Raw genomic sequence first — 9,700 nt, 5'->3', positions numbered from 1 at the left:
GACAGATAAGGACATGCTCCAGAGACCATGTGCCTAAAGCCTGCATATATGACACATTTAAATAAGCCAGGAGACCTCATTCTGGTGATTGCATTTTCTTCTTCATGGCGAGCACTTGACTTTGTGCACACCCAAAGAGCTCCTCAGTCATATTTTCAAGTGTTTGCACATGTGTGCGCACTTCTAATGATCTTCAAGGAAACACAGTTCCTTCCCTAGAGAGTGCTTCGGAGTGTTTTCCTTGTTTCAAGACCCGAAACTCACAGAGAAGCTGCTTTTCTGGCTGTGACAGCTGTAGCCACAATCAGGTGGTTTATTTCTACACTTGGGGAGATCACAGACACTTGAACTCAGGTTCAGGAAGTGCTGAGCTGGGAGGCAGGCTCCTGGGCCTTCATCCTTCTCTGTTGAAGTGTATAAATTCTTACCGGTCTGCCTGCCGTCCCTGGGACACAAATGGGAGATCACACAGAGAATGAGCACCTGTTCACATGAGGCACCTGTACTATATATAGTCTTCCGGAGGTAAATACAGAGCACTGTGGGTTTCAGAGAAAGAGGGGGCACACCTGAGGTGATTTATGGTGACTCGTAAAGAGGGACCAGTCGGGAGTCTCATGGGGGAGGAGCACAGGTTCACTGTGCTCCTGCATCAGTGAGCAGTCCTGTGGACTGGGATTTGTGGTTGGTCTCAGAAAAGGATGGCAGATATATGGCCCATCAGAGCCCTGGGCTCCATTGTCCAGGGTGGGCAGGAAGAACAGTAGTGCTTTTGAGTAGAGGGAGACCTCTTCCGGTTATTTTGGGCAGAACAACGACATGACCTAAGCAGACTCCAGATGTTCAAATGAAGGGGCTGCAAGGTTGGTTGAGACGGGGAGGACAGGTAAGGTTGGGGAGCTGCTAAACCCCAATGATAAAGAGAGGGTGATGGCTGTGTGTGCGTGTGGGGGGGGGTTCAGAGATTCTGGGAATGAGGACTAGAGGTTGACGAGTCTGTGACAGGGCAGGCTTAGAGTTGGACTCATGGGGATGACAGTGATCCTCTCATAGCATGAGTAGGGCATCTAGAGGAGGACTGAGTTTGGAAGGGGGGTTCAGTCCTAGTGTGTGGAATTTAAGGCACCTGTGAGATATCAGCTCTGTGCGGCCATTGCTGGCAGTTGGAAGGAGGAGAAGCCCGTGAAGGCAGAAGAGGGACCGGGAGGCTTCTGCAGGGAGCTGGCCTGGGAAAACTGGGAAGTGGGGGAGCTGACTGCAAGAGAAGTCATTCCCTGGCAGCTGAGGGGAGGTCTACGGAGGGGAGCCCGGATCGCAGTTGGGGATGAAAGGGCAACAAGGCTCAGGGGAACTGGTTCTGGGGCTCACAGAAGCCACACAGTAAGGACATGGAAGAGAGAATTCAGGAGGTGACCCAGGGCCAGGCTCCAGCAGGAAGAGGATTCAGATCTCCTGCTGGAGTTGGAGCTCATTGAGGATGCTGGTTTAATGGGTTTTAGACCATGGTGGGCAGAGGCTGCAAGGTTTAAAGAAGACATAAGTATTGAGAGCCGCTGGTAGTGAAAGTCCATGAGAGTGTACAGCAGTGACAACTAGTGTTCAGAAGGTCAACCTATCAGAACTAAGGGTTCTGTTAGAGGAAACCATCACACAAGGTGTTATGGGATTCCTGCCTTTTGAATGAACTGGCTGTCTCTTGTTGTAAACTTCTTGTGCAGTAACAGCTATGAGTCTCCCCATTTACCATGCATCTCCATGTTAGTGTACATGTACTCTCACGATTGCATCTCAATCTTGGGCAGAACTTTCCCTATACATTTGGGGTAATTGGATAACTGCCCTTAGCTGTGTTTATTTTTCATTAACATACATCTGGCCAGGGCCATTCTCCGGACAAAAGTATTTCAGCAAAGATACCTTTTTCCAAGGACAAAACTGCACATAGATAAACATTAGATCATCTCACTCACAGATAGAGAAAAGAACCACTAACAATTAAATCCTCAACCCCTTACCTTCACCCCGGGTTATTTTCACAAGATACACAAGACCCTAACTTAAGAGATTTACTGCTCACATTCCTGGGATGATGTTTTAGCCATTTGTTAGTTACTGAGTTAAGGGAGTTACTTCCCACTGACCCAAGGAGATTGCCTACAAGGCCAGGCAGGTGATAGGTGCCAAGCTTCTTTCTTGTGCAAATTAAGTTTTTATTCCTCCTCAGCCAGGTGCTATTCCTAGATTTTCTCCTCAGCAATTACTCTGAGTGAAAGTGCTTTTACTTGGCCAGCATCCCAGCTTCCTTGGGTCCCTAACAATGATGCCCCAGTGTCAGTAGGAAATTGCCAGAGAGAATGCTGCCCCTCCCTCCCTCCAGCTCCTCAACCCAGAACTTCCTGGCTGATGTACTTTCCTCCTGAGCCTCTTGCTTTTCCTCCCTCCTCCTCCTCTGGCCCTGCCTTCAATCCCTTTCCACTAATGACTCCCTTTCCTTGACCTTTGCCCCGACCAGCGGGCAGTAGCTAGAAGAAGGACACCCACTTCGACATGCAATGACCCAGTAATAAAACAAAAAGGTGGGAATGAAGGGCTCTCTGACAGGCCAAGCATTGCCAACACGGTGCTGACAGACCTTGTCCTCTCCCATCTAAAGCTAGCCACCAAGGGCCATTCCCTAATTTGGCCACTTCCTTATGCCCGGCTCATTCCTGATCACCAAGGTCCAGCAATCAAAATTCACCATTGACTAAACTGACTAGCATGTCCAGTCAGGACTCACCAAGTCACCCTAGCCAGACCCCCCTTTTCTCCTTAAAATCCACTCCTGTGAAGCCACCTGAGGTTGTCCTTGCCCACCAGAGGCAGCCCCCAGCTTGTCCCCTCCTTTGTCCTGAGAATTTGGTACCTAGGTGTGCTCTGTTCCTCTCCGAGACCCCTTAATTCTGAATTCCTCAGCAGAGCTCGTGTGGGGAAAGCAGCGAAGCATCCTGATTTCTTTAGAATTATTTTTCTACCCGGATGTTCTCCATCAGGGCCTAACGATCTCTATTTCTAACATTTCTCATCCCCTCTGTTCTAGCATTGACTCATCTGAACAGTCCTAATTCTGCTTGACTCTTCCTTCTTCCCACTCATTTCTGCGTTGAGTTCCCGCCCCAACCCGGCACCGTGCAAGAATGGCGTCTAGAGAGCCGGTGATAGAAAGAGCAGGGAGACATTGATGAGAAGACGACAGAGGAGGAAGAAGAGGAAGGAAGGAGAAACGGAGCAGGTAAGTCATCCAGAGAAGAGGAGAGAGAGACTGAAAGAGATGGAGGGGAGGGAGTGTAGGAAAGGAGAGGTGAGAGAGGAGGAGAGGAAAGGGAAGGAAGGGGAAAGAGGAGAGGAAGATGGAGACAGGGAGGAGATCTGGGGGCGGAGCTGCTGACCTTGAGTCTGCTTTTCCTCATTTCAGAACTGGAGTTCTCACACTGACACCTTTTGGAGCGGAAGAAATATCGGTCTGCCCACCGAGGGGTTCCATCTCCATGAACAGGACACACTTCTCTTCTGTGTATGATCTATTACGAGAAACGACAGCCATGTTTGCAGGCAGGACACAGAGCTGATCATTCCCATCCCTTCTGACCCACTTGGGAGTTCAGCCTCAGCACTCTCCTTTTAGAAATCCGTGAGGACCGTGTGTCCAGGAGGCAGTGGGCACTGGAAACGGATTCTCAGATCTGCCACCCGGTCACTTTCTATCTGAGAGGATGCTGACCCCTCCTGCTCCCTTTTCCTGATATCTGGGGATTCTAATACTGGGTTCTTTACAGGCTGTTGAGAGGATAAAGGATCAGGACTGGGTGTAGCTCGTGGGCAGAGCGTGTGTTCAGCATGCTTGAGGCCTGGCCTCCATCCCCAGGAACACGGGGAAAGAAGGAACAGCACAAAGAATGGACTCCATCAGCTCCGTCTCCAAAGCCCACCCCAGCATGGGTGACAGCTCACGAAAGTTGACGATCTGGAGCACACTGCACAGCCTGCAGGAGCTCACCAGGTTGAAGAGGGTCCTTTCCAGGTGGCTCAGTTTGTAAAATTCTCTTCCAGGCTTCTCCATTGCTGTGTTTCTTTTCAGACTACTTTCCAGGCAGCTGGGCTGGTCTCAGTCTTCCTTGCAGCTTGCCTTCTCTGAGCCTGACTCTCAGAAGTCTTCATTGTTTACTCATGAGGGAGGGGACTTCTCACTCTTGCTCACAGTGGAGAATTTGACAGCGTCGTCCATATTAATCATGTTCCAGGAAACTTGCACATGCGAGGTGCCTTCCATTCAAAGACACAAGGACAGATGTTGGTCTTACTTGGCTCAGAAATCTCACAAGTAGGAGGAAGGAGTCTTAGTTCTCAAGCTGTGCCCACGTGGGCACAGCTGTTAGACAAAGGAGTTGGCAGTTAAGTAGGATGTGTCCACGATGTTGAGTGTTTTGGCTGTCCTTTCTCTGCTTAGGCAGGCATTACAGGAGCATTGCTGGTGTGAGGCAGAACCAAGATTCCTGTGCTCACCATGCAGCCTGCTGAGTGGAACAGGAAAGGGGTTTCCTTCTTAGCCTTCACTGTAATCACAGTCACCAGTGACTATGGTCGCCACCTGTCTGTGTGGCTCATCACAGCAAGACTTCCTGAGCTGTCCACCATTTTGAGTAGGCATATGAATACAAGATTTCCAGGCTGTCATCAGGGAATGACCCCTAAAGCCCCAGGGACAAGAGCACTGGGTAATTGAGGAAGGGGACGATGGGAAAGGTCTTATCAGTCACGTCTAGTCTGCACTTTAGCATTCCAGGATCTAAAGAGTTGCTCATGACTCTGAGGAACTTGGGGCCACAGGAGGGATTTCCCTGGCATAATGTCTTTGACCTTCACAGGGCATGGTGCACTGAGAAGGGGCCTCGCCCTCCACTTCTGTTCTGCAGAAGAGCAAACTCAGGGTAGGGAGGAGCTCAGGCTCCAGTCTGTAGTGACGCCTTCCAAGTTTTGTAACTGCTATTTCAGACTTCTAGCTAGAGCATGGGGTTTTTGTTTTGTTTCTCCATTTAGACTTACAGAAGTCAGCATCTTGAGAGCACAGTACATCTTCCACTCCATTCATCTCCCCAGCGAGATTTCTGACACAGTAGAGCATGCTTCTTGGTTCTGTGACTGATGTGTTACAGGAGGTTAGAATCCCTGGGTGAAGCCTCTCACTAGGCGACAGCAGCACCTCTGTCCCTTGCTCTGACAAACCTGTGTCTCCAGACATCAACTAAAGCTTTCTGAGGAGGTGTGTTGCCCTGACCCAGTTCCCTAAAGTACTATATAAGCAGAACTCCACATTGTGACTTGAGAGGGGAGGAAAGAGACCACCATATTGGTGATCTGATTTGAAGTAGAGGAGTATGGGCCGTTTCCTCTAGATTCTACTGGACCACTAATGCCATCCACAGCCTCCTGAGTGCTGGAATGGCATTCAGGCAGCTGGAGTTTGCATTCAAGTGCCTGTGTTTGAAAAGAGCCCTTAGGATCCAGCAACAATCACAGGCCTCTCTCTTTCCAGGCACGGGGATGAAGGTAGACAGGGGTTTTAGGGTGTGCCTCTTCTCACTCCAGGAAAATTTTCTAGACTAGAGCTGTACACTGATCACTCTGTAGTTACAGGTTCTCAAGGGGCTGCCATACTCCTACACTTTGGCTTAGGGAGACCCTCTGTGGGGCCTGCTCTTGAGAAAAGTCTCTCTGTTGGCCCCTAGGATGACCACAGCATCCTTTGGAATCTAAGTGAAGTTCCGCTGGGCCAACAGCTCTTAGAGGGCTTGGCCCGTATGGCTGAGCATTCCCTCAACAGGCTTTCCACAGGCGGGAGCTCTGCAGTACTGGTGGTTTGGCTCAGTCCATGTCTCAAAAACACAGACCAGGGAAGCCACTTGTGTGAGTCTCAGTCTGAGGCAAGAGACTGAGGACCAGCACATGTCCACAACCCAGAGTCCAGAGCCCAGCAGACCTGCAGTCTGAGGACACAGGAAGAGCATGTATGTCCCAGGAGAGACACAGAGGCGATCTTTTCTGTTCCCTGCAGCTCCCGGCTGGCTGCATGCTGTCTACCTGTGCTGAGAGTGGACCTTGCCCACAGAGTCCAGACACCCGCATACATACCAGTTTCCTTAGAAATCCCTCATGGTCACATTTGGAAATAATGCTCCAGTCAGGTTGACACCAAATTCTGTGATCACGACTTATAGTCAGCTGTGGCCAGAGGTTGGAGAAGAGGCTTTATACCCCCTCTGTCGTCATCAGGAAGAGAGCATCATGGGAGGGATCCCAATAACGTAGCATTTTCATGTTCTCTTTCATAATTAGACTTTTTAAACCAACAGTTGTTCAAACTTATGGCTTGAAGGAATTATTGTTCTGCCCATGAAGAGTGTTCCATCCACATAAACACAGCAAACTGTTTTTGTGGCAGTCTATACAAAGGCCATGGAAGGTGGAAGCTCTCTATTTGCCTGCTCTAACTTGCTCTTGATAGCAAATCCATTCCTTCACAAGCATTAGAGCCTACTTCTTCAAGATTCTGGTATACACTGAAGACCACCTGAGACATCCCACCTGTGGACTGAACAACAACTGAATTCTTCAACCTTCTGCTGGTAGACAGGCAGTGTTGGATTAGCTGGACCACAGCCAGAAAGCCAGTCTAATAAATTCATTTAGATAGATGATAGATAGATAATCAGACAGACAGATAGATATACAGATTCTTTCTATATGATCTGTTCTTCTAGGGAACCTAGACTAATACAGTGTGTATGTATGTGTGTGTGCTTTGTGTTCATTTGTGTCCCACACCTGAGTAAATTCAGAATATCAGCATTAAAATAGGAATTTAAAATTGCTCTATTTATGTATATCTTAGAACCTAAACCAATTTCATAAATATTCTTGAAGTTTTCTTCCTCACACTTTGGATTTTCAATGAATTGCCAATAGTAAACACCCTTTCACTCAAGGAGTATTGTCCTATTTATGTTTTTAGTGTATTACTAAAAGTAGCCTACTCATTCACACCCTAAAAGGCATTAGCATAAATTTGGTTTATTCCTTATGTACAGTTTGGTCATTACAATGATGTCCTTTCCTAAAATTACATGAAAGTAGATCATACTGATCTGTGAGTTTCATCTCTGGTTAGTAAAGTAATATCACACAGTCACTTTACCATAGGAAGGGTAAATGGAGAGTGGCCTGCCTGGGAACTGGCATTCTGCAAGGGGAATTTAATTTCTGAAAGAATCATGAACTAACTTTCTCTTACCTTTCCCAAAGGAACTTCGAGAACAGCAAAAGGATCCCCAGGCATCTGCTGTGTACTGGACATAGTCTTTCCACCTGTGACAAAGGTCTGTGGTTAGCCGGATTGCATTGAGGGATTGAAGGCATCTTTATGATGGACAGCCAAGCCCACATGACATGTCCTTTCTCTCTGCTCTGCCTTTTGATGCTCAGTCTATACACCTCCTTCTAATAAGCACCTCTGCTTTCCTTCCTCCTGTTTCCACATCTTGAAATAGATACAAGGCAGCAGTCCCCACCAATAAGCAATGCTCCAAACTAGGGATGGACAGAACCTCTGTATCCCTGATAAAACTCAGCCGGACATCAAATACTAAGGTGACATAAAGGACATGAGTTCAGAAGGGGGATTTATGTTATATCAGATTATATTATATCAGAAGAAGAAAGAAAGGGTCTAATAGGTTGGAAAGGGTAATAAGAGATAGGACTGGGGACAGAAGAAAGTCAAGAAGTATTTTCTCATACTACTTGTGAAATCCATGCCAATTTGTGGAATCTAAATTTAAATATATATATATTTATATGCATACACATACATATGCATGAACATATAAGGTGGAAAATTTGGGATAAAAGAACCAGGAGGAGGTGCAAAGGACAAAGAAGAGATTCGTGGAAGAGTGAATATGAGCAGAGTGTAACGATTATGTGCATGAAAATATAAGGAAACTGTTTTCTACACTAACTGTAAATATGAGTGAAAACATTATGTCACAATGAATACATCCACACTGTCTAAAAGTGCTCAAATTCAGTACTTTCACCACACAGTGGATCCAGTCTCCACATAACTGACATCAATCCCATCAGTAGAAAGCTCCAAGTTCTTATAGAAATAGACAACCTGAAGTTCAGTCATGCCAGGGGTCAGTGTGGAGAGTGAGAGCTAAGCTGGATTTTTTATTGAGTATGCCTGAACCATAGAAAGTGAGGACTGAGTGGCAAGGACCAGGCTGGAGTCACAGAGGAGCCTGGATCAGTAAAACCCAGTCACAGGCCATGACAAGGAGTTGGATTTCGTTTAAAATATTTTATGGTCTTTGGGCTGTCTTCCCGCTCTATTTCAGTTTTTAAGAATTCACCATACTTAGGGTTTCCTGTGTAGAAAATGCTGTGGAGGGAAATAGAGTAGATAACTGGACACATGTAGGCCTCTTGTGCACTAGGTAAGTCAAGTTCTGCCCTGGGATGCTGAAGCCTCCAGAGACGCTGCCAGACTCTGAGGATATCCAGGAGATACAGCGCAGGACTTACTGAAGTCTGGGGAGGGACATGGGACAGTCGTGTCTGCCTCTAGATATTGCTCATGGGTAAAGCTAAAGTAAGTGCTAACTGAAGTCTGGGAAAGCGGCTTTTAGGTAGTGCTTGTTTGTGGACCTAACACTAAGGACTTGCCGAATTCGGGGATGGGGAGAGTCCAGTCTGGCCACGCCTGGCTTCAGCGACTCCTTATTTGTGGAGATAGAACTATGGACTTTTGAAATCTGGGCAAGGGAGCAGACAGTCGCAAGAAGGGGTCACCAACACCTGTGAGGAAAGTCGCAAAACCATCCAGAGGCAATGACAGCGGAGACTCCCCCAGGTGACTCTCTCCACCTCCAGCGTCCTTGAAGTGACTGAACATCTCCAGCTGGTGCCTAGGGCTGGGTGTCTTCAACTCAGTCCGGATCCCTCACACTTTCAGCGCCCAAATAACGACCGGACTGTTGGTCTCGAGCTTCCTGGTGCACATGCGCACTGGCTTTCAGGGAAAGTCTTAGAAAAGCAGAGGCAGAAGAGCTTCTCTTTCCAACGGGCTTTTGTCTCCGCAGCGCCCTCTGCAGCTCGAGGCAGGTAGTGCAGATATGCTGGGTGGAGCTCCCACCTGCAGAATTCCAACTCTGCAGACCAGGAAGAAAAGTCCAATGCTCCTCCCACACTGTCCCACAGGTCTCTGTGTTCTTTATGTACATTTTGTGCATTGTTCATAGTATTTAGTTTCACACAGTATAGTCTCTTTCTGAACAAAAGTAAACATTATACATTTACAACATGCCCCCAAATGAGGTACATATATACATTGATATCCATTCTCATTGTAAAAGGCTCAGAGAAGTTCACTGACGATAATCAATATAACTAAAAGTGACACCATTTATTTAACTGACCAGTACTGACAGACAGATTCCTGTCTGGGGCGTGTTTGGGTTGGGTTTGGTTGGGGTTTTCATCTTCTCTTGCAGAAAGTGTCTTGCCTTGAACATCATGAGAAGCAAAGATGTTAATGTTTTTAACAATCCCATCGAATTTCCAAAAATGGTATCAACCCACCTTTCTGTTGAGATCTAGTTTT

General features: G+C 47.3%; 1 protein-coding gene across 1 annotated transcript; it reads right to left on the bottom strand.

Annotated features, from left to right (window-relative positions):
• Positions 1-275: 275 nt before the first annotated feature.
• On the bottom strand, positions 276-9,188 carry LOC143272431 (uncharacterized). Its single transcript, XM_076567276.1, has 4 exons — positions 8,896-9,188; positions 7,328-7,401; positions 3,429-3,560; positions 276-445 (listed from the first exon to the last, which is right to left on the bottom strand). Exons 1-4 carry the CDS (start codon positions 8,990-8,992, stop codon positions 425-427), a joined length of 324 nt encoding a protein of 107 aa, XP_076423391.1. The 5' UTR covers positions 8,993-9,188; the 3' UTR covers positions 276-424.
• Positions 9,189-9,700: the final 512 nt, after the last annotated feature.

This window comes from Peromyscus maniculatus, chromosome 3, assembly GCF_049852395.1.
Source record: "Peromyscus maniculatus bairdii isolate BWxNUB_F1_BW_parent chromosome 3, HU_Pman_BW_mat_3.1, whole genome shotgun sequence".
In the NCBI taxonomy this organism is placed as follows: Eukaryota; Metazoa; Chordata; class Mammalia; order Rodentia; family Cricetidae; genus Peromyscus; species Peromyscus maniculatus.
Note: the sequence above shows the minus strand (reverse complement) of the source record. Positions and strands in the feature narration are given on the sequence as shown.

Coding starts and splice junctions, on each gene's coding strand:
- LOC143272431 (XM_076567276.1), bottom strand. CDS start 8,992: ATGTTCAGTCACTTCAAGGACGCTGGAGGTGGAGAGAGTCACCTGGGG. Junction 7,402..8,895: donor TTTTGCGACTTTCCTCACAG/GTGTTGGTGACC, acceptor CCTTTGTCACAG/GTGGAAAGACTATGTCCAGT. Junction 3,561..7,327: donor TCGAAGTTCCTTTGGGAAAG/GTAAGAGAAAGT, acceptor TTCTCGTAATAG/ATCATACACAGAAGAGAAGT.